The following is a 25,251-nucleotide window of genomic DNA, read 5'->3' as shown; positions in this document are numbered from 1 at the left end:
AAAACTCTGTGTTGCACACTCAATAAATCTGTAACAGGGCAGAGCGTTATCCTGCCCTACACAACTCCAATAAAACCACAATATAAGGAAAATCCTTTTGACGTGCATTCTGTCACTCCGTGCTCAGATCTCATTTTGGCTTTGCACAAGTCACATGGTGATGACGAAAGTGTGCCCAGGCCAAGAACTTTAAAGCGCAGTATGAGTGCAGGCCAGCGGGGAAGTAGTGAGAGGGGACAACTGTGCTCAGGCCTAGTCTGAGTACACCCTATGTGAGCTGTTCTTTCCCAGTTTCCGTGTTTTGGGGCCAATAATGAAATTACACTGTGTCAAGTTTGATAAATTTTAACTAAAATGTATTAAACAGTCATATATTAACAGTGTAATTTTTTTTTTAAATTTTTGGTAATATTTTCACCCTGATTTTCATTCTGCTTTTCCAAATGCTCTGGTTAAGTAATTGATTTCCTAAAAAAGCGAGTCTGATGCTGAAGTAATTGCAGCCTTTCATCATTAAGTGCTGTTTGCTCTATTTGTTTTTAATTGTCAATATTAAGATGCAATTTCAAAATTTTCCTTTTTATGTGTGATTTACCATATATACTCACGGATAAGTTCTCCTGCGGATAAGTCAGGGCTTGATTTTACCAAATAATTTCTGGTATTTTATAATGCTGGTCGTATAAGTCGCATGCGGAAAACTCCCGCTATTTGTCCAAGAGATTATGATATGCTAACACCCACCTGAGAGAGTAACCACGGAGCACACAACCTTTTTTTCCTATCTACTGTGCCTATGTAAACACACTGTAATATCTGAACTACTCCGAAGCAATGTTTGAACTGATTTGTGTTTTTTGTATCTCACACCCTCATACACCTTTTATCATAAGAGCATCCCTTATCTATGATTCAGTGTTCGATCAGAAGAAAATATGAAGCTGGTTTTAAATTAAGTTGTTGAAATAGCGAAAGAAATTGGTAACTGTGCTGCTGCAACAAAATTCGATGTGTCTGAGAAACTGATGCGAGATTGGAGGAAGCAAGAAGAAATTAAAAAAAAAAAAATGTAAGTTTTGCATTTTTGAACAGGCGTACAAGTCAGGGTCTGATTTTATGATCGATTTTTCGGGTTTCAAGACCCGACTTATATGTGAGTATATACGGTATTATTGTGCTTTAATGTGCTTTTTAGCCTTGTTAACAAAGCAGCAATATGAAATGTTAAGTTAAATGTTTATCATATCACATTTCAAATTGCAATCACAACATGTGTCAAAATAATCACAATATTATTTTATCAAATTTGTACAGACTTTTTTTTATAGCTGAACCTGCAGACAAACAATTTTTGGTAAGTGTCTTTGAAAACTAAACCAGTCTTTATTTTGAATTTTGCTTTTTATTTAAACTTGGCTTTTTCAAATAGAAGTTATTTGATTATAAGAAAAAGTTTCATGGTGCTTAAAATAAATGATGTCCCTTGTTCAGGTAATAAAAAAGAATCCACTTCTTTGCCATTGCCTTTTTCTCCACTGCTGTGTTGGGTGCAAGTTTGATGGAGGTTTTCTCAAATATAAGCTACCATTATACTTTAAGCTAATAATTGCTCAGTGTCTCTGAGAATTTCAAATTACCTTTTAAACAAGTCACTTTGGGGAAAGATAGAAGACTCCAATGGTTTCAAGGTAAGAGCAATACCTGATGACCATGGTGCTGGAGTGACTCATGTTTGCTAACCATGACTCATATTTTATTTAAGTCCATGTTTTGTATTTGCTCATAGCTCTGAATAAGTGTCAGCTGAAATATGTGTTAAAATTTCCAAATAAACATATACTAATTTAATTAAACTATTTTTTTCTTCCAGTCTTTTGATAAAACATAGCCTCTTTTTAATTTTGTAAGTTTTGTTTTATGTTTAATGCTACTCAATGTTTGCAAGTTCTTTAATAAAAAATATAAAAAAGCCACAATGGCATCACTACAGCCTTTAACACCCAAACTTTAACAGCTAAAAAAAAGCCTGATGACTCACACTGGCAGTTGCCGAAATGCCTTCTATCTTTATATGTTGTGTGGTTTTAATCAACATAGTAAATATATTAGTCTAATTACAAATACAGGTGTCGGAGTCCATAAACTGAGAAGTCAAACTTAAAGGTTTAGTGCACCAACTCGACAGCCCTGGGGTCTGCTCCAGAAAGTACAATCAGATAATCCTGGATCTCCGAACAAATTCCGGTTGACAGAATAGCTGGTTTGAGAACACTGGTTTTCAATTAGCTCACACAATAACGGATAGGTTGATTTGTATTAATACAGTACATGTTCATGGCAAAATTTACAAGCCATTGTGAGTTGAGCAGTGAAGAGCCAATCAGCCTTGGACTACAAGTCTGAGAATCAAAGGGGAGCAACCCTCGTGCCACAGCACTGGTGGTAGTGCATGAAGATTATCGGCAAATCCGACAAAAGAAGAGTAATACAGCAAGGAGGCAGAGTGGTGGAATATCACTGAAAGAATGAATGCATAAAATAGTTAAATTGGTGAAATCTGTGTAAATATTGTTTGATAAACTGCTGTATTTTGCAAATGTACCCCCAACATATATTATCTTACCTTAAACATTAATATGCCTCATGGAAGTATTGTATTCGGTTTTTTCAATATTACTGATATCAAAAAAGTCTCATTGCTGTGATGTTAGGTTTACGGCATATATAGAGATGTTCTGTGAGAGATGTGATTGAGATACTGATAATCAATAGGCTGGTGTGAAACCTGTAGACTCTGGGACTGATGAGGAGAGCTGCCCCGATGTCATTTCTTCATCACAAGTCATCTGACTTGTCACGACTGCCAGGACAGCAGTACATGGACATTCTGTCACCGACTGGGCACAACCAGTCACCAACTGCCAAATGTGTTGTGTGCAACAAGTGTGGACAAAGACACGCGTTATATTTGTGGCACTTTTGCTTTAAAGTCGTACTCTGCATGGTGCCATGATTCTAGGACTCTAATCCCAATGGAGACTTAGTCGTAATTAAAGTAATTAACAGTTTCTTTAAATTTTTGACAGTGTTATTGTTGGTAATAAAGCCATTGCTTTCTGATACATTACTTTTAGTTTTGAATGAGTTAATTATTTTTCATACCAAATATATGCATAGACCTAGACTACAGTGTCCTTGTAATAAATGGTCCTGCAGTCAATGTGTTAAAATCCATATTAAAATATAAAAATGTAAACATTATAATATGTGTATTATTGAATCAGTGAATGCCAAGATAATTGCAGATATTTTCATTTAAGCAAACTCTATAAAGCTAGTTTTGTAACATGCATGTAAAATTTAGTATGTCAGTGAACCAATTGGTTAGGTTTGCAATATTTGCTTTTGTAAGATTTATATTTGCATTATTATCTGGTTTAAAAAATATTACTAAAGAGTAATATTTAATGAAGGAGTCAAATTAATTCAAATTTCAAGTATCAGGAACTCATGGTACTTTAAATTTCCAAATATGTCCCTTTTTTAACCATGTGTCCCAACTTTAAAGCTTTCTGTGTGAAATCAAACTTGTCATTTTACACAAATCCTGTATTTCAGAACTCTGGTGGAACAGCATTTGTTTTGCTCTTTTCAAGGTTTCTTATGTAAGGGATCACATTTTGTTAATGCTTATGCCTGTGTAAAAATCCCGAATTAGAAAATTGTTAACTGTACTACAATAAAATGATAATTGTGAGACAGCATTATATTCTTCATAGTACCAATCAAACACACTGTACATGATGTGTGTTTTCACTTACGGGTTATACTAATGAATGGTTGTTTGCACTTAAAGCCAAAAGAATGACACACATTCAGTGTTTACAATTTGTATTTAATGAAATATGCCGTTTTGATTGTGCTGCTGTGTTTTTTTTTGGTGACTACGCATCTCTGTTAATGTAGTACGGTGTTGCATTAATAGTGAGAGAAGTTCCCTGTCGTTCGAAGCATTGAAACACTAAATACATTTTATTTTGGTATTAACAAAAGTAGCAACTCATGTCCCTGCTGGTGTAGACAAGCCAAATAGCCACTTTGTTTGAGTCTTGCTACAACAGTTGTTTGTGCTGGCTGTCCTCCTACATCCCACAGTCCTACATGCATAACTGCGGATGTGTGCAAGTCTCACCCCAGCGTGACCGAGAACTGTATACATCAGTCGGAAACTAGACAGATGCTTGGACTGATGGACATCAAAAAAGTACCCTTTATAATCAGAGAATGGATGCATAGCCTCTGATCATTTATCAGGACTGTCACTTCTGATTAATTTAATTATTTCCTCAAATTTGTGACAATACAAGTCACAGCACGCACAAATCTGTTTCTGACTTAACTTCATAATGGGATAAAAGTGGCAATGTCATGAGACTGTATGTGTGTGTGTGTGTTCTGCTTTTTTTTTTTCTTTCTTAAACTAGGGGGCTTTGCCCCCTTCTCGCTTTGCTCACCAACTCCCAGGCGGACGCGATGCGCTAGCCACTTTGCGACTCTGCCGCTCGCGTATGGGGATGCAGATGTACAATTTAAACAGATAGTTATATTATGCATATGTAACAATTCCCGTGAAAATAACAAACTAGTTTACATTACAGAGAGTAATTAACCATATTAAAAAATAGTAAAATTATGTTTCATGTTGCGTTACAGGTATTTGTTGCGTAATACGATTTTGTTCTGTTTGGCTTTGAAATTAACACATAAATACTTTTAAAACTTACACTTTTACTGTAAAACTTCAGTAAAAACAATATCGCACTGAATTTTGATTCCGTGTTTGGACTTTCATCGTAACAACGCAACGTATAACTGCCCGTGATTGAATTTCGTTTCTCTCTCTAATAAATAAAACAACTTTATTGAATTTTTGGCTCTGAGATTTGTTAATTGTCTTTGCAAAAGTTATTCTACTGGAAAACTGTTAATGTTTTAATATGAATAGCACATCAAGATCTCCTTTGTTGTCTAATGTTATCCGCAAAAGATGTACTACATTACCTTTCTTGTATACATCCTTCTTTCTATAGTAATTTGTGTAGTGGAAGACTGGACGATGTTAATGGGGTTGTAGATATTCTTCTATTGTAATATCGTAATATTGTAGATATTAGTCTATTGATACGCATTTAACCAATTTGCTGTGTAACCGATCATCAATATTAGTGTTAATTTGTTTGACTTCATCGTTTCTCGGTGCTAGGATTGCCCGTGTACTCATTTCTTCTGTTGATAACCCTTTGTGATGAAATTCTTCAATAAGATTTGGACATAATACGTCTTCTTTAATTGGGAACTTAAAGTGAGGAAAACGTTAAAATTTATAAGATCTGAGAGTGCAGGAAACATGAGGAAAACATTTCAATTTATATGAGCTGAGAAAGCAGGAACTGTGTCTGTCAAAAGCATTCACACAAATGAGAGGTGAGAGGACCGTGTGTGTGTGGTTGAATATGGTTGAGAGGAGGGCGCAACTTGAAAAAATCTCATGGCCAAAGTCTCGTCTCATGGGACTTGAAAAAAATCTCTTGAAAAAGTCTTGTCTCAGGATTTTTTTTTTTATATAATAGAGAGATCAGGTCAGGTCATCTAATTATATTCAGGAAGACTCCGGGAAGTGCAAAGAAAACCTTGAGCAAATTAGGCATTACCCAAGATAGGTGATCAATGCTGAAGGTGAATTACTACAAACAGAACTTTACAGTCTTATTTAAATTTATGTGTTAGAAAAATTCTATTTCAGAAGGGAATAATGTAAAATATGCAACTGTAAAACAGGTATGAAACATTTTTAAAATGTACCTGGAAAACGACACGTGTTGCTTAAACTGAATTAATTCAGTGTCCTCCAGACTTGTTTGTTAGGTCATGAAGTCAGATGGGTACATCTGAATATATACAGTACAGTAAAAATGTGAAATCTACACTCCTTTACATATATTTCAGCTTTTATTGATGTAAAATACTGAAATAAAGATGACAATGTCATTTTTATTCATCTTAAATTTCTTTTTACTCTTTAGTTAGAGTTGCCATAAGTTATCCTTAAATTAAAAATTGGATAACCCATCATATCATATTCCCTACAGACCATGATAATTAAATCATTTATACATGCATGATGGGTAATGGGGTCTACGGCACATTTCATGCATACATCAGTCTGAGTGAGGAATTCTCCTTATGATATTTCCTTTAATCAAACTGACATTAGTTTTGGGTGACACAGTGGTAGCGCTGCTGCCTCAAAGTAAGCATACCCAGGTTTGCTTCCAGGGTCCTCCCTGCATGAGGATTGCATGTTCTCCCCGTGTCTGCGTGGGTTTCCCCCCACTGTCCATAGACGTACATTTTGGGTGAACTGGCTCTAGTGGGTGTGTGTGTGTGTGTGTGTTTGCTGTGTGATGGACTGGCGCCCTGTCCAGGGTCTGTTCTTGCCTTGTGCCCTATGCTAGCTGGGATAGGCTCCAGCCACCACCCCCTCCGTGTTGCAACCCTGGATTGAGTGGGTTAAACAATGACAAGAGTCATAAGTGTGTTAGAATTACTTTTTTCTTTTTCTTTTACTTATTTGCTTAACTTTTACTGCTTTTAAAATGATTACAATGCATATATTAAAACACAAATAAAAGCAAAGTGTGACACAATTAAATGACTGAATCTAACATATTTAAATAGTTCCTTCTCAATCCTTCTAGAAAGAACAAAAATTGAATTGGGATTATATGAAGTAGTCATTCAAAGCCTGTGGATCAGCAACAGTTAATATGTTAAAATATTTTTTTTTATTTAATTAATGAAAACTTACCAAATGAAAAAGGTATTTATTGTCCCTTGGAGAATGAATTTAGTTTTCTTTCTAATCTAAAATAATGAGTTATTTCCCCATTAAACAATGCTAGGCAGAGGTTTGGCTTCTTTCAGTAGAGACAGTCTGCACCATCATTGCCTGATCAAAGCACCATGCAGCCCCCATGAAATGATGGAATGAAGGCAGGTGTCTCATCTGTCCACGGGACCAGCCTCCTCAAAATCCTATCATGTAATGCATGAAAACTAACAGGTTTCATTTAGGAACATTTATATTATGTGGAATGTGGAGGGTCAATGGGGAAGGAGGACCTGAACTAGTTTTGAGTGGATTTTAATGGTGCAATGGTCTTTTAAGTGTCCCTGAGGGTTAGGGAAAAATCTGCCAACAATTCTTGACTGATTATCGGGGCCAACTACGTGATCTACACTGTAGGGCAGTAGTGCTAACCACTTCACCACCATGCCTCAAACAACAAAAGACACACCGAACAAATACCACAAAATAAAGTACAACAAACAGCCACAGACTGTAGTCCATAGTGATATGGAAATAAAATCTAGATCTTTGCGCTGAGACAATGCCAATCTTGGGGCACACGTTAGCCATGCCCCGAAGTAGTGGTATGGGACTGGCTCATTCCATTGTTTAAAGTCACGGCTCTGGACACTATGAAAACATCTTTTTTGATTTCAATGTAGCTGTGCAGATGCCTTGCACTTTCTTCTTCCATCAAGAAAAAAGAAACACCTTGTGAACAATAATAAATCTTTTGTTTTAATTATCTCACAGCGTGTCCTGTGCGGGTTCCTTTAAGGCTTGTTTTAAGATCTTACAGAGCACATGGCTAGTTTGCATGCACAATTAGTCATATTGTGCTGTGCTGCCAAGCACAACATGATCAGTGAAATATATCGTCAATATTATATACCCATTGGCAGTGCTAGTAATACTGCAAGATTTTTGTTTATTTTTTAATTTAAACATATGTGGAATGGAAGTCAGGCCATGTTGCTCCGGGACACATTTTACCTTTTTAAGTTCACAGATGAACCACATACGGCAATCAGAGACCCCAGGGGTTTGAAACTTTTGTGATTAGTGCAATTAGAAACAGGAAAAATATTGTGCAGCAGACAAGGTGGAAGGGGGTAGCACTAGTTTTCATCTCATTTCATAATAATGTTGACCTTTTCTGAAAGATAAATAATTGGTAATCATTTAAAAAAAAAAGTCAAAACCTGCTTAATAACACAGAAAATAATGCAAAGCTTAAATTTCCCAGAAATGGTTTTGTTTATTCATCATTCAAATAATTTGCTTTAACATTAATTAAAAATGTGTCACCGACTGTCTCTTCAATTTAAGCATTTTGATTTAGAAACAGGACCATGTCTACTGTACGTGCTTGGAGTCTGTTAAATGTCAGAACTCCCACATACTTCAGCTGACATGCTGTTGGGAGCAAACAAACAATAAATTAAACAGCTATGGAACCTAACAAACTCCTACCTACACAAATGGTGATCTTGGAAGATTAAGGTAGAGCTTTGCTTATATTTAACAAGTTGTCACAGTTTCAACATGTGCATATCTCCTATACTTCCAAAGCGTCCATGTGTGTCACTTTCAGCACATGTACAGACACAAAAAAATGGAATTTCAAAGACGGTTCCCTAGGTGAGTCCACTCATTTGCATTTTAGATAATTCATCTGTACGCACGAGTGTAGATTCACATTTGTGGAAAGAAAGAATTGGCCCTTGCTGGGTCTAAAGGAAATATGGCACTGAGGTCATGGGTTGGTATACTAGATCCCACAAAGCTTTCTGTGTTATTATGAAAAGCAATTTTTAAATGAATCATATAAACATAAGATTATTTAGTTTAAACCTGTAAAGGAAGTTAATTAAACAACAATTAATCATTAACATCCTCATTTGTTTCTCTATGGTTGATTTAAATCTAACTGTAACTCAAAGTATTAACATTAAATAGGAAATCTGATATGTCAGTTTTAAATAAGAATTGTACTTCTGGAACAATTCCACCTAACATCAGTAGCTGGAAAGGCATTTCATATCATTGTTATTAACTTATCCTGACATGGTTTTCATAGGTCTACTAAATGCTTAAATTAAAGAAGAAAGGACAGTTTAAATTTGCTGAAGAGTTCTGCAAGGAGATGGACCGTCTTAGGAAAGCTCTCCAGCATGGCTTTTAGAATCAGTGATTTAATCCTGTACCCTCAGCCTCTACAAAATCAGTTTTCTACCAGATATGGTTCGAACTGGGCACACATCAGGTGGTTGGCACAAAGTGAACCTCTTTTATTCGCCGATAACAGATGAGCTGCGTATCTTACCTCCCAAGCTTGCTCACTATAAATGAATGATTGCACTTCACATGAGGATTCTCTCAAAGTCCTGGCTTTGTCAAGCTGTGTGTATGCATTTCCATATATTAGTTTGTTTCTTCATCTTGTAACAACTACACTGCATATTTTTTTGTTTACATGTATATATACATTTCCAACATTCTGCAAGGATAAACACTAGCCTCACTACAGCCCTAGAATTTGATTACGAGCCATCAGACAATTGAAGGATTCTCAGTTGGATCATTACAAACTTTAATAGTGCAAGATTATCATGTTCTGCTCAGCTACTGTATCTTTTAGCACTCACTCAATGCATTTACCTGCACAAACATGATCAGGTTGAATAACCCGGTTAAAGCAGAAACCCACTTTCTTAATAATCCACGTTTACACTCACAATTAACCTTGTGGAGTTCTCTTTTGGCAAAATACTCTGAAGTCATTAAACTGTGCAAAAACAGAGTCAAATGTCATCACTGTAAATTGAAAAATGAACATAACTATGAAAATCTCCTTGTGTTTTATAAATATGTTTAGTCAAATTGACATTTTATTTTTATGTTTCTGTTGCCAGATGGCACACAGCTAACTCGTTCCTGCTTGGCTGTGTGCCTGAGCCCTGCAAAGGAGCCAGTACATGTGCTTCTTGCCTTACCCAGTGCTACTGGAATAACAACAATGCAGGTATTTTTACTTCAGTAAGATACAGTGCATCCGGAAAGTATTCACAGCGCATCACTTTTTCCACATTTTGTTATGTTACAGCCTTATTCTAAAATGGATTAAATTCATTTTTTTCCTCAGAATTCTACACACAACACCCCATAATGACAACATGAAAAAAGTTTACTTGAGATTTTTGCAAATTTATTAAAAATAAAAAAATTGAGAAAGCACATGTACATAAGTATTCACAGCCTTTGCTCAATACTTTGTCGATGCACCTTTGGCAGCAATTACAGCCTCAACTCTTTTTGAATATGATGGCACAAGCTTGGCACACCTATCCTTGGCCAGTTTCGCCCATTCCTCTTTGCAGCACCTCTCAAGCTCCATCAGGTTGGATGGGAAGCGTCGGTGCACAGCCATTTTAAGATCTCTCCAGAGATGTTCAATTGGATTCAAGTCTGGGCTCTGGCTGGGCCACTCAAGGACATTCACAGAGTTGTCCTGAAGCCACTCCTTTAATATCTTGGCTGTGTGCTTAGGGTCGTTGTCCTGCTGAAAGATGACCCGTCGCCCCAGTCTGAGGTCAAGAGCGCTCTGGAGCAGGTTTTCATCCATGATGTCTCTGTACATTGCTGCAGTCATCTTTCCCTTTATCCCGACTAGTCTCCCAGTCCCTGCCGCTGAAAAACATCCCCATAGCATGATGCTGCCACCACCATGCTTCACTGTAGGGATGGTATTGGCCTGGTGATGAGCGGTGCCTGGTTTCCTCCAAACGTGACGCCTGGCATTCACACCAAAGAATTCAATCTTTGTCTCATCAGACCAGAGAATTTTCTTTCTCATGGTCTGAGAGTCCTTCAGGTGCCTTTTGGCAAACTCCAGGTGGGCTGCCATGTGCCTTTTACTAAGGAGTGGCTTCCGTCTGGCCACTCTACCATACAGGCCTGATTGGTGGATTGCTGCAGAGATGGTTGTCCTTCTGGAAGGTCCTCCTCTCCTCACAGAGGACCTCTGGAGCTCTGACAGAGTGACCATCGGGTTCTTGGTCACTTCCCTGACTAAAGCCCTTCTCCCCCGATCGCTCAGTTTAGATGGCCGGCCAGCTCTAGGAAGAGTCCTGGTGGTTTCGAACTTCTTCCACTTACGGATGATGGAGGCCATTGTGCTCATTGGGACCTTCAAAGCAGCAGAAATTATTCTGTAACCTTCCCCAGATTTGTGCCTCGAGACAATCCTGTCTCGGAGGACTACAGACAATTCCTTTGACTACATGCTTGGTTTGTGCTCTGACATGAACTGTCAACTGTGGGACCTTATATAGACAGGTGTGTGCCTTTCCAAATCATGTCCAATCAACTGAATTTACCACAGGTGGACTCCAATTAAGCTGCAGAAACATCTCAAGGATGATCAGGGGAAACGGGATGCACCTGAGCTCACTTTTGAGCTTCATGGCAAAGGCTGTGAATACTTATGTACATGTGATTTCTCAGTTTTTTTATTTTTAATAAATTTGCAAAAACCTCAAGTACACTTTTTTTCATGTTGTCATTATGGGGTGTTGTGTATAGAATTCTGAGGAAAAAAATGAATTTAATCCATTTTGGAATAAGGCTGTAACATAACAAAATGTGGAAAAAGTGATGCGCTGTGAATACTTTCCGGATGCACTGTATGCGTCAGGTTACTCCTTACTTTAAAAAGTAATCAGACTGTTAAACTCATGTTACTTTTAATGTGATGTTAGCACTACTGCATACATTAGTACATTTAACTCATCAAAATAAATGTAGTAATTTCTGAAATACTGAGACAGACTATTTCAACCAGGAGAAAGAATAGCATGATTGCCTGAACGTTTTCTTCTGGAAATGTATTTTGGCTGCTGAAAGCATGTGCGAAGCAAATATGTGTTCACATTCACAAAGTGCAACAGACATGCACAGACTACAAAAGCAATAACAGTAACACGGTTAAGGGTTTACATGGCCACATAATCAAATTATTTGCAGAGAAATCTATGTCTGTTAATCGGGTTTCTCTGAGGCCAGTAACCTGATTTGTCTAATCGAAATAAAGGCTTACATCGCATTTTAGAAATCCAGTTTCTGTGAATAATTGGGTTATTGAAGCACATATAAACCTGCTAATTCATATAACTAACTTTAAATTCTGTTCATTGGTGTTTTGTTGAATCTTAATCTCCTTTAACTCTGAAACTTAAATCCAAAGTTAGGGTTCACGATCTTTCTTTGCCCGAGTTGTAAATTGGCATAATGTGAAAGTATCTCAGTAACCTGGAGAAATAAAGATACTTTTTCTATAGACACTAGTGTTAAAATGGATAATTGGATAGACATATTAAACACAATGCTAACCAGCAGCATGAAAATATATTTTGATCACCTTAAACATTTATTTACAAATAAAAACACAGAAATTGCTTCTCCATTGTGGAAGTTTGCTTTGCTCCATTAAAGACTGCAAACAGCACATAAGTATGGCATGTGAAGCCACCTCGCATACTGCTTAAAAGAATATTTTCCACAGAGGGACCAACCAATAAAAACAAATCCTGATAAGGGATATTTTAGGGTATCTTTTAATCTATTTATTTATTTCACAGATTTTAGAGTGTAAAATGTATTTTTATACAACTGCATGTACACTGAGGTATAAAATAATTTTTTTATAGGGAAACTAAGTGTGCCAGGACTGAATAAGAATCTGGAGCCACTATAACACAAACACATGGCTTGAGATGCAAGCTGCGGTGATAACGATCTAAGTAATTACTAGATCATAGTACCATTTACTAACTTCAAACTTCTTTAAGCCCCACCGCAAGGCCTGATGAGATCTACTTTGGCTGTTATTTTATTTTAACATTTAGACAGACTGTTCATCAAAAGTTAACTGAAGGCACCAATAATAATAGTATTTTGAAAACTGCAAATTCTAGATAACATTAGGAGAAAACTTGAAATACACCCAGTTGAATAAATAATTGTAATTGAAACTAATAGTGAAATAAATTTTGAATCTTAGAATACACTTCTAATGTAAACAATTTTGTGAACAAATTAAAGAGCTTACACAACTAGTGCTAAATATTAAAACATTAACCATAAACAATATTATTAAGATCTTTGCACATACTTTATAATTAGCAATTATTTTACATTTGGCTTACCTGAGGTGTCCAATATTGTAGAACTTGCTGGCACCATCTGTTGTTCTAACTACTTTTAGGCAGAAGGCTGGTTGAATTTGTCTTATTTCCAGCAAAATGACGGCCAGGTATTGAATAAATAGAAGTGCATCCACCAGTGAAGCTGCATATTCCACTATACCACGGTAATCCCTTTCTCTGGGTTCCAGGACCCTCACACCATAAAATAACCAGTATGATGCCACAAACAGGAAGACAAGTACCATCAACAAGGAGCGGAATACAAAGATCCGAGGAAGGGTGGCCCGAGGAGGTCTGAGGAACAGTGCCCACGATGCAATAAGTAAAACCAAGAGTTTAAAGGCGAGGGACACATACAAGCCTTCACAAGGAGTGCCACATGGTTCTAAGTCATCCCGCCATAGCAGCTGAGGAAGCAAAAGGAATGCCAGAGGAGTTACAAATGCAAAGAGACCAAGACCTGCTGACAAGGCTGGTCCAAGGTAACGACGGCAGTCAGGAGTCACAGATTCATCCACATCCTTTGTTATGCGAGTCACATCTTCATGAGACACACTATGTTCTGATGTTCCAGTGACTACTGTGGTGGTCTCTCCCCAGTTATCATCCTGTAAATTAAAATGGAAAAATGAGTCTACTAAGAAATCAAAAACCCAATTAAAAAAAATCTAGTCAGTTTCAGAGAAGATACAATCCTCATGGATCAATTTTTAAAGCGCACATCTGAATGTCATCACTTTGCTGTATCATTGGAATTATTGTTTTCAAAGAATGCATGCCATAATATAAGAGATCAGTATAGCATGGCAAATTCCCGTCGGAATGAATATGAATGATTTTCTTGCTAAGTATATTTAAAACGTTAAACATATTAGGATAGCCGTATACTTGGGTACAGGCAAATTTTTCAAAAGATATTTCAGTTTTTGCATTAAAGAAAAGCAGTTTCAATAGTTTGTGAACAATTACATTGTCAATAATTTATTTGTAATGTCATCAATATTTAAATGTTTTACAGTAATCCCTCGCTATATCGCGCTTCGCCTTTCGCGGCTTCACTCTATCGCGGATTTTATATGTATGCATATTTAAATATATATCGCGGATTTTTTGCTGGTTCGCGGATTTCTGCGGACAATGGGTCTTTTAATTTCTGGTACATGCTTCCTCAGTTGGTTTGCCCAGTTGATTTCATACAAGGGACGCTATTGGCAGATGGCTGAGAAGCTACCCAACTTACTTTTCTCTCTCTTTCTCTCTTGCGCTGACATTCTCTGATCCTGATGTAGGGGGATTGAGCAGGGGGGCTGTTCGCACACCTAGACGATACGGACGCTCGTCTAAAAATGCTGAAAGATTATCTTCATGTTGCTCCCTTCTGTGCAGCTGCTTCGTGAAGCGACATGCTGCACGGTGCTTCGCATACTTAAAAGCTCGAAGGGCACATATTGATTTTTGATTGTTTGTTTTTCTCTGTCTCTCTCTCTCTCTTTCTCTGCTCCTGACGGAGGGGATGTGAGCTGCCGCCTTCAACTGCTTTGTGCCGCGGTGCTTCGCATACTTAAAAGCCAAACAGCCCTATTGATTTGTTTGCTTTTCTCTCTCTTTCTGACATTCTGTGCTCCTGACGAGCACTCCTTTGAAGAGGAAGATATGTTTGCATTCTTTTAATTGTGAGACGGAACTGTCATCTCTGTCTTGTCATGGAGCACAGTTTAAACTTTTGAAAAAGAGACAAATGTTTGTTTGCAGTGTTTGAATAAAGTTCCTGTCTCTCTACAACCTCCTGTGTTTCTGTGCAAATCTGTGACCCAAGCATGACAATATAAAAATAACCATATAAACATATGGTTTCTACTTCGCGGATTTTCACCTTTCGCGGGGGGTTCTGGAACACAACCCCCGCGATGGAGGAGGGATTACTGTATTACAAGACCTCCGATTTCCGGACTTTTGTTAAACGTTAACCCACAGTATTCAAGCACTGATTTTTTAGACACAATTAAATAGGACAACTTGATTTATACAGTTTGAAATGGATTGTTTTGTTACAAAATATGACTTTCCCAGTACTTTTAAATTATAAATAGGGGTGCCACTGCTGTGGAAAACATCTTGTCTGGTTCCTGTACCAAATAAGGAACATCCTAGAGCCTTCTCTGACTACAGGCCAGTGACACTGGTCCTGGAAATACTTCGCCCCCTGGTTAAGTCTGTATTGGATCCCCTCCAATTTGCCTACCAGGAGAGGATCAGGGTTGAAGATGCCATCATCCACCTTCTGCACAATACCTAGTTACCAAGACAAGCCAGGAAGAACACTTAGGGTTATGTTCTTTGATCTCTAATGTGCCTTTAACACCATCCAGCCAGCCAGACTGGGGAGTAAGCTGTCTGCAATGCAGGTTTATGCCCCCTTAGTCACGTAGATCATGGACTACAGTAATCCCTCCTCCATCGCGGGGGTTGCGTTCCAGAGCCACCCGTGAAATAAGAAAATCCGCGAAGTAGAAACCATATGTTTATATGGTTATTTTTATATTGTCATGCTTGGGTCACAGATTTGCGCAGAAGCACAGGAGGTTGTAGAGAGACAGGAACGTTATTCAAACACTGCAAACAAACATTTGTCTCTTTTTCAAAAGTTTAAACTGTGCTCCATGACAAGACAGAGATGACAGTTCCGTCTCACAATTAAAAGAATGCAAACATATCTTCCTCTTCAAAGGAGTGCGCATCAGGAGCAGATAATGTCAGAGAGATAGAGAAAAGCAGACAAATCAATAGGGCTGTTTGGCTTTTAAGTATGCGAAGCACCGTGCAGCATGTCGCTTCAGGAAGCAGCTGCACAGAAGGTAGCAACGTGAAGATAATCTTTCAGCATTTTTAGACGAGCGTCCGTATCGTCTAGGTGTGCAAACAGCCCCCCTGCTCAATCCCCCTACGTCAGGATCAGAGAAAGTCAGCGCAAGAGAGAGAGAGAGAGAGAAAAGTAAGCTGGGTAGCTTCTCAGCCATCTGCCAATAGCGTCCCTTGTATGAAATCAACTGGGCAAACCAACTGAGGAAGCATGTACCAGAAATTAAAAGACCCATTGTCCGCAGAAATCCGCGAACCAGCAAAAAATCCGCGATATATATTTAAATATGCTTACATATAAAATCCGCGATGGAGTGAAGCCGCGAAAGGCGAAGCGCGATATAGCGAGGGATTACTGTATTTAACTGGAAGGTCACAGTATATGCAGCTACAGGGCTGTGTGTCTGACACTTTGCTGTGTAGTACTGGTTAGGGAATCCATTTCCAGACATTTTTCATTCCCGGGAATGAAACTGCTATAATTCCCGGGAAAAAGGAACGGCCAAGCTCGCGTATATAGCGTGTAAAAATCGATTAAGAAATAACAGTTATAGTTGAAAATAATTGAGGTGGCGCCATTGCTGCAGCTTGCACTTCATCAGACAATAGCTTTGAACAGCAACTTGAAATTGCAATGCGTCAGTCTGTTGCATCTGTATTATCTGTGCCAAGAAACTTGCCATCACAGAATGATGACAAGAAACTGGATGTATCAGTAAAAGCTGAAATGGAGGTGTTTCAGTGCAACGGCAAGCGTGGGCGTTGTTTAGAACAAGTATATCGGTATCTGATGATTGTGCCGCTTACTCAGTGGAGGCAGAGCGTGCTTTCTCAGCGGCTGGCATACTTCTGCACGAAGGTGCACTCTCGCATGGACGACCGCACGCTGGACACGTTGTGCTTTCTACGCTCTTATCGCAACTAAAGATACATGTACTTATATGGCAGCATGAACTGCTTGTAGATATGGTTAGTCTTTTATTTGTGTCAACATATTGCAGTAGTTTTATTAAAAATAAGTGTCAGTTGTTCTAAAACTGTTCACATGTGAGATGCCCGTGCATGGAGTCATTCCCGGGAGCCCGGGATTCCCGGGAATGACATGAGGGATTCCTGAATTCCCGGGAATGGATAAACCCGTCCGGGAATGGATTCCCTAGTACTGGTGCTTCACAAGGGGCAGTGCTGCTACCATTGCTTTTCACCTTGTATACACAGAGGGCTACTATCTGCAGGAATTTTCTGATGACTCTGCAATAGTGGGAAGTATCAGGCATTGTGATGAGATGGAATATAGGAGGGCAGTAGACAGTTCTGTTGACTGGTGTGAGCCAAATCAGCTGCAGGTAAACACCAGTAAACCCAAAGAACAGGTGGAGGATTTGAGAAGAGCATGATCTCCATTTACTCCCTGGTCTATTAAAGCTGTGGATGTTGAGCTCATTCGTTCAGGACTACAAGTATCTGGAGGTGTATATGAACAGTGAGTTAGACTGGTCTAAGAACTCACTGGCCATATGCAAGAAGGGTCAAAGTAGGCTGGATTTCCTAGACTCAGATTCTTTAGGGTCTGTAATACTATGCTGCGGATGATCTACGAGTGTGTGGTTGCCAGTGCCATTTTTTTTAGCTGTGGCATGCTGGAATGGTCAATATGAAGGCAGCAGACATTTAGAAGCTTAAAAAGCTGATTCAGAAGGCTGGCTCTGAAGTAAGAGAGAAACTGGACAGCTTGGAAACTGTGGCAGATTGGAGAATGTTGCCTACATATCAGTCTATTATTGAAAATGCTAATCACCCACTTCTTAGTGTTGTGGTTGAACAGAGGAGCATTTTTAGCAGTAAACGGACTAGCATAAAGTGTTCCATTGAATTGTCACAAAAAATCCTTCCTCCCCATAGCCATCAGACTCCATAGCTCCTCTTCTGGTCACTCATCCACACAATAAGCTGTTCCCTTTATCCTTAATGGATCTCCCAGAACATTTTTTCAACTAATTCAATGTGCAATAACTCATCTGTTGTTTCTTATGTGAATAAATTATAACTTTTTGTTCTCAAAATGTGCAACATTTCACCTATATGTGCAATATTATTATGTGAAATACTTCTGTGTTATTCTGTTTAGTAAACTTGGGATTTTGTAGAATACTCAGATGTATACAGTCTATTATATTTAATTCACTGCATCCCTGTAGAGCATAATGAATGAGTATTTATTGTAGCTTATTTTGATATTTATATTCTATTTTACTTTATATGCTTATTTATTATATTTGTTCTTTGTGTTACTTGTGCCTTTGTCTATGTATTGTGTATGTATAATGTAACAATGTATAATTGTAACATAAGCATCTTTAGGGTCTATCTTAAAGACAGACCTCAGTATGTGCATCTTGGGAACTGCACGTCTGACATTGTGGTCAGCAACACAGGATCGCCACAAGGGATTGTACTTTCTCCGGTCCTGTTCAGCCTATATACATCGGACTTCCAATACAACTCTGAGTCCTGCCATGTGCAAATGTTCGCTGATGACACTGCTATCGTGGGCTGCATCAGGAATGGGCTGGAGGATGAGTATAGGGACCTAATCAATGACTTTGTTAAATGGTGCGACTCAAACCACCTACAACTGAACACCAGCAAAACCAAGGAGCTGGTTGTGGATTTTAGGAGGCCTAGACCCCTCATAGACCCAGTGATCATCAAAGGTGACTGTGTGCAGATGGTGCAGACCTATAAATATCTGGGAGTGCAGCTGAATGATAAATTAGACTGGACTGCCAATACTGATGCGCTGTGCAAGAAAGGACAAAGCCGGTTATACTTCCTTAGAAGGCTGGCGTCCTTCAACATCTGCAATAAGATGCTGCAGATGTTCTATCAGACAGTTGTGGCGAGTGCCCTCTTCTACGCAGTGGTGTGCTGGGGAGGCAGCATTAAGAGGAAAGACGCCTCACGCCTGGACAAACTGGTGAGGAAGGCAGGCTCTATTGTTGGCATGGAGCTGGACAGTTTAACATCTGTGGCAGAGCGAAGGGCGCTCAGCAGGCTCCTATCAATTATGGAGAATCCACTGCATCCACTAAATAGTATCATCTCCAGACAGAGGAGCAGCTTCAGCGACAGACTGCTGTCACTGTCCTGCTCCACAGACAGATTGAGGAGATCGTTCCTCCCCCAAACTATGCGACTCTTCAATTCCACCCAGGGGGGGTAAACGTTAACATTTAACATTATACAAAGTTATTGTCTGTTTTTCACCTGCATTATTATCTTTCTTTAATATTATTTATTGTATCAGTATGCTGCTGCTGGAGAATGTGAATTTCCCATTGGGATTAATAAAGTATCTATCTATCTATCTATCTATCTATCTATCTATCTATCTATCTATCTATCTATCTATCTATCTATCTAAGCAATTTCCTTTGCTATTAATAAAGTTTTGAGTCTGATGATTATTATTATGTCACAAAGCCAGTGCAACTGCTCGTTCCTTTCTTGAAGCTTATATGTTCAACTTTTCACACCCTATTTAACTTAATTTAAGTAATGTTAAAAAAACACTTAGGATTTGCCTTGATAACAGACTGGTGTTGAAATGACTAATGTTAGTCGAGTAAAAGGAGCACCTTTTTATGTGGGTTTGAATTAGTTTTGGATTTGTACAAAAATTTTGACTTCAGCATGGATTCCAGCTTTCAGACTTAGTAGTAGTATCAAAACGGTTCCAAAGCAAATAACACATTAACTCCAAATCTCCCAATCTTAGTCTAGACTCCCTGATGTGACACAGAATTGCTCGCCTACATGATACAAAGGGGAGGGGAAAGTCAACATGGAATTCTGATGATGGTCACTAGGTAATGGCCAGTAGTGAGCTTGAACATTAAGTAATGGTGGGAAGAACTAAAAGGAGAGTATTTTACATAGATAATAAGGAATGTAATATAAAACATTGCACTTCCAAGTTTAAGCACTTGCACCATGGTCAAGTCTCTTTGTTACACTGAGTAACAAAGATGTTTATGCATTCCCATCTGGTCTCTGAGACTGCCTTCTTTAAGAGAAAGAGAACTTTTCTTCATGACAAATGCTATACAAGAAATACGCTGTATTGTACTGTAACTGAAAATCCTGAAATCCTAGTATCATTTTAAAATTTGGGTTTTTCTGCACTTTTCCAGCAGCGATAAACTGCACGACCCAATTTGAATCCTGTTTTTTTTTTTTAACAAATTATTACAGATCTTAGTAAAAGGGACACAAAATAACATAAAGCATTCTCCATCCAGCTTAATCCAATTCAGGACATTAAATTACCAAATTAACAAATGCAATACCAACTAATACCAATTTACAAAGGACAGAAATTGCAACACCGCTTCTTATTTCCATCTGCATCGTCCACTGTACAATTTCAGGTGTTTTACAAGAGAAATATATAGGGTAGCAAAATATGTGCAGCCAAATTATGAATCAGGTTGAAGGCTAAAATATTGTTATTTTACTGAAGAATTTATCTAAGGTGACATACAATTTCAGAAAACATTACAGCTATAAATACCTATTTTATTACTTCTGGATCTCAGGAGGATTTGAACCAACAACAGTAGGAATTAAAATTCACTGTCTTAGCCTTAACACCAGACTGCTTGTAAGTAGTAACTGTGTAGTAGAAACCATGGCCAGGATTCGTATTCACTGCAATACCACTTTAGTGTTGTCGATCACGGCAGTAACTTGCACAATTCAAATGAGAATTCTTGGAGAAAACGTGTGTAAACATAAAGATTACAAATTTCACACAGAAGGCACTGCATACAAGCAAGAATAAATAATTACAATAACAGTAACATGCTCGTTTATATAAGGCATTTACCAATTCAAAAATTAAACCAAATTCTAATCATTTAACATTACACAAAGATGCTTTTTATATAAAAACTAAGATGATATCATTTTTGTGCTTGTGTGTTCATGTGCACAGTGGTCACCCAACCCCCACTACCATCTGCTGCTATCTAGATAAAGATGTGAAAGGTATGTCCCCTGCTGAGGCATTTAACACTCTTCTATTCATTTACTCTTGTTTATTGTTTGCTCCTGTGCCCACTACTTGGCCAACTAAATATAACACTAGACTAAAAAGGGTCATGTTCTTTGTTTTGCCTTGTGTCAAATATATGGTATTTGTAAATTAGTTAAGTCATCTTGGATATTCGCCTAAATACTGGTAATAATAAAAGGGAAACATGGTGTCAAAAATGAATAGGGGCATGGTGCTGCAGTGGTAACTGATCCTGCCCCTGGGAAAAAAGGCTGAATACTAGCATACTTGCTGCCTGTGTGCAATTTATTATACATTCTCCTTTTAGTTGCAACCCATATTACAAAGAAGTCAAAGGAAATCTCCCTGACAATTACAACAGACAAAAAGAAAAACATATGTAAGCAATGATATTTCATGACTAGTTCTATCCAAAATGACCATTAACTGAATAGCTGTTGTCACACATGATTATCTGTGGATCACCTTCTGGGCTCCTGTAAGGTATGTAGTATAATTTTGGGGTGGGAGGAGGCACAGTTGCTAACCATATGCAGTCATTTTTCTCCAGCAACACAGAGAAGAAGCCTCTGGAGGGCACCTGACTTTGTGCCATCTGGTTTTTCTGTGATAAATTGCAAGCAGCCAGAAGGAGAAGGCGAGCTGTGAGCAAAGCATGGCAGCATTTCAGTACCCCAAGCTTGACCCTGATTTAAGCCCGTTTGCAGTTATTTTGTTTATATTTTGTTGCTTTTGCAACTGGGAGCACCTGTATTTTTTTAATATTTGGAGAAGTAAACAGGGATGACCGATTTGGCACCCCAACATTCTTTTGCTTGGGAATTACAATTTCTTACTTGTCCACAAAAGGAGTAGTCAGCAGGATGGCCAACCAAGTAAACCTAGTAGAAGCAGTGTGTTGACTCGCAGACCTGGCAAACCAACTGCAGGTGCAACAACCAGAGCCAATGGATGTGGATGTCTGTCACAAGGCAGCAGATGTTTTACAAGTAGGCTGGGGGCAGGGGCCCACACAACAGCTCATCCCAATGCAAGCTTGGAATGATATTGAGACATATCTGCACATTTTCAAGCACACCACAACTAGACAGTGGTGTCTATGCCATGAATGGACTCATCTCCTTGCACCCTTTCTGTCTGGGAAGGCTCAGAGAGCCTACTATAATCTGCAGGAGCAAGTAGCAGTGGAGTACAACATGCTGAATTGTGAGATTTTGGCCCAATACAGTCTCACCACCTCCAGTCAAGCACAACAATATCATGAATGGTGCTTTGACCCAAAGCTGCAAGCAAGGGCTCAGGCCTTTGACTTGTGGGAAAAGCTGGTACACTTGCTACGTCCTGAAGAACAGATTGCAGAACAGGTGATTACCTGTTTCACACCCTACCAGACCACCTGGTACACCCATAAAAGGCAATCATGGACTCGCATATAAAGCCTGGTCAAGATCAAATGGCATCGGTCAGTCAGTCAGTCCATGCGGCCCGATGAGTGGAAAAGAGGTTGGTTATCCCACCTGCGGCACCCAGACGACAGTCCCAGGGAAGGTGATCCCTGGGCTTGAAAGAGGGACCACTCCCCAGCCCAGCTCTGGTGTTACTGCGGTGGTGAATTCAGACACACTGTAGTCCACTGTCGGCGGCTAGACGATGCAATGGAGTGCAAATGGACCAAAGGAGAAAGTTACAGTTGCACAGCCGTGCTTAACTCTCTCACCCTTTCCCTTTCAGGCACTGCACGACTGTATGGACACTCTGTGTATGCTGTATATGACTCCAGCAGCAATAATGTTATAGGCTGAAATGTCCAGTTGGGAAGTTATGAATGGAAATAGGCCAGTCTTACCTGTGTGCACAGCGAAGCCCGGATGTACTGTACAGCATACTGCTGGTTCATGGTTCAACGCTAATTACGCTGGCTCCATGTGGTGGTGTTGCCAAACCCACCTTGTGCACTTATATTGGGATGAGACTAGCCTCAAAGTAACTCCGGCAGGCACCAACAGTGCCTGACAGGTCATTGAAGCTCTGCCGTGGATGGAAGCACTTCATCTGGGGTAGATGCTCCGCCATACAAGCGAGCAGGTAAAAGCACTGCCAAAACCAACTGACTTCTTTACTTTTCATAAATATCTTTTCCTGAACTGATGGCTAGTTTCGATAAAAGATCTGGATAGTGTTTTTTAATTTTGTTTAAATTCTATTAACAAATTCCAAGGAATTTACTCCTAAATGACCTGCGGAAATAAAGTGAAAGAGATCTCTCAATTAGTAAAATCGGCAAAATGCATGCAATAGATAATTCTGTTAAAATGGCTCATGGCCTAAATGAATCTTATTTAAAATAGTCTAAAATGTATCCAGAACAAGAAACAAATTATGAACAATATCATTAAGCTCCCACCTTGCTAGGTAACTTGTTTAACAAATGCTCTATACTTCGACTAGTTGGGGTTAAAGTATTTGTATATCTCTCAGATAGCCTTTGTCTGCCAGGTCATTAACAGCAATATTCAGACCAACACCAACTACAATAATATTACACAGTGTATAATCTATTATGATACCCCACAATGCAATACTTGCGCAAAGAATCATTTTCCTTAACTGGAAGAATCCTAACTCACCTCCCATAAATCAATGGTAAAGTTATTTCTTAAATTATCTTAAAAACTGGAAAAAAATAAATCTCTTTTTGAGGAAGGTTTCAGGATATTAAAAAAAAAAAATGACAAGAGCTAATTAATATGATTCTAAAATATCATGCCAGGTCTCTGGTAAACATTTTATGCAGTATTAATTTTCAACTTAATACTCTTGTCTTAGAGGTTTTATATATCTATAATAATAAAAGGCAAAGCCCTCACTGACTGACTGACTCACTCACTGACCGACTCACTCATCACTAATTCTCCAACTTCCCGTGTAGGTGGAAGGCTGAAATTTGGCAGGCTCATTCCTTACAGCTTACTTACAAAAGTTAGGCAGGTTTCATTTCGAAATTCAAAGCGTAATGGTCATAACTGGAACATATTTTTTGTCCATACACTGTAATGGAGGAGGCGGAGTCACGTATCGCGTCATCACGCCTCCTACGTAATCACGTGAACTAAAAACAAGGAAGACATTTACAGCACGAGTCACACGCGGGAACGAAGGTAAATGACGTTAATTTTTGACTGTCTTTTAATACTGTGTAAGCATACATATTAACACATGTGCAATTAAACGTGTGCATTTACGGGGTGATTTCTCGGGCTTAAAAGCTCACCTTTTATCAAACGCGGGAACAAAGGTAACTGACGTTGTTCACTGTCTTTTAATACTGTGTAACCATACATATTAACACATGTCCAATTAAACGTGTGCATTTACGGGGTGATTTCTCAGGCTTAAAAGCTCGCCTTTTACTAAAAAGGTAAATGCAAAACTATTTTCAATCAGTTTATTGAAACGCTCCCGTTAAGGATTGCAATAACATATTCGCGAGATAAAAGAACGAAGTAGGGGGAAATGGAGGAAGAGCCGCAAACAGCGAAGAGCAAAAAATTAATTAAACAATTGAGAACGGAGCGAGTTAAGCATACAAGCATGTTCATAAGGGAAACAAAGCACGGTGTAAAACGTAAGTTTAAATTAAGTTTATAGAAACGCTCCCGCTGCGGATTGCAATAACATATTCGCGAGATAAAAGTTTAATGAGAAGACACGAGGTATAAACGAACCACACGCCGTGGCGCAATGTTAGGGGCAACAGTTTCAACCATTCTATGATCTGCTTCTCGCAACTGAAAGACGGCACATGGCGGATGTTAGCCGACTTGCTGACCGCAACGTTAGGGGCTTCAACTATGGCGCTGACGCCACATCTCAGTGCCAACACTTTGCAGACTCTACTTAAAAGACACGCCCTCCTCACTGGACAGTTAAAAACACCAATCAAACTAACGATGACATCAAGTATTACCCAATCAAAAGTAGGAAAGGAGGCATCTTCATAAAATGCGTGTGGGATGATTTGCATGAGACGCTGCTTTAAAAAAAAAATGATAAAAAAAAATACGGGATAAATCCCGTCCAGTATTGATTCAAAACGGGACGTGCAATTTTTATTCTCAAACGCGGCACGATTCCGTATTTTAAAGGACGGGTGGCAACCCTACAGTGCCAGGTAACCACCCATACAATCAGATTGTGAT

At 38.8% G+C, this 25,251-nt stretch overlaps 1 protein-coding gene across 1 annotated transcript in view; it reads right to left on the bottom strand.

Moving 5' to 3' along the window:
* vangl2 (VANGL planar cell polarity protein 2) overlaps positions 1 to 25,251 on the bottom strand; it is a 101,590-nt gene that overhangs the window by 18,708 nt on the left and 57,631 nt on the right. The window contains exon 5 of the mRNA XM_028821129.2: positions 13,117 to 13,724. Coding sequence (XP_028676962.1) covers positions 13,117 to 13,724 — 608 coding nt within the window. The remainder of the gene's footprint in view (positions 1 to 13,116; positions 13,725 to 25,251) is intronic.

Source organism: Erpetoichthys calabaricus, chromosome 16 (assembly GCF_900747795.2).
Source record: "Erpetoichthys calabaricus chromosome 16, fErpCal1.3, whole genome shotgun sequence".
Lineage (NCBI taxonomy): Eukaryota > Metazoa > Chordata > Cladistia > Polypteriformes > Polypteridae > Erpetoichthys > Erpetoichthys calabaricus.
The sequence above is the reverse complement of the archived record's forward strand: the minus strand, read 5'-3'. Positions and strand labels throughout refer to the sequence as shown.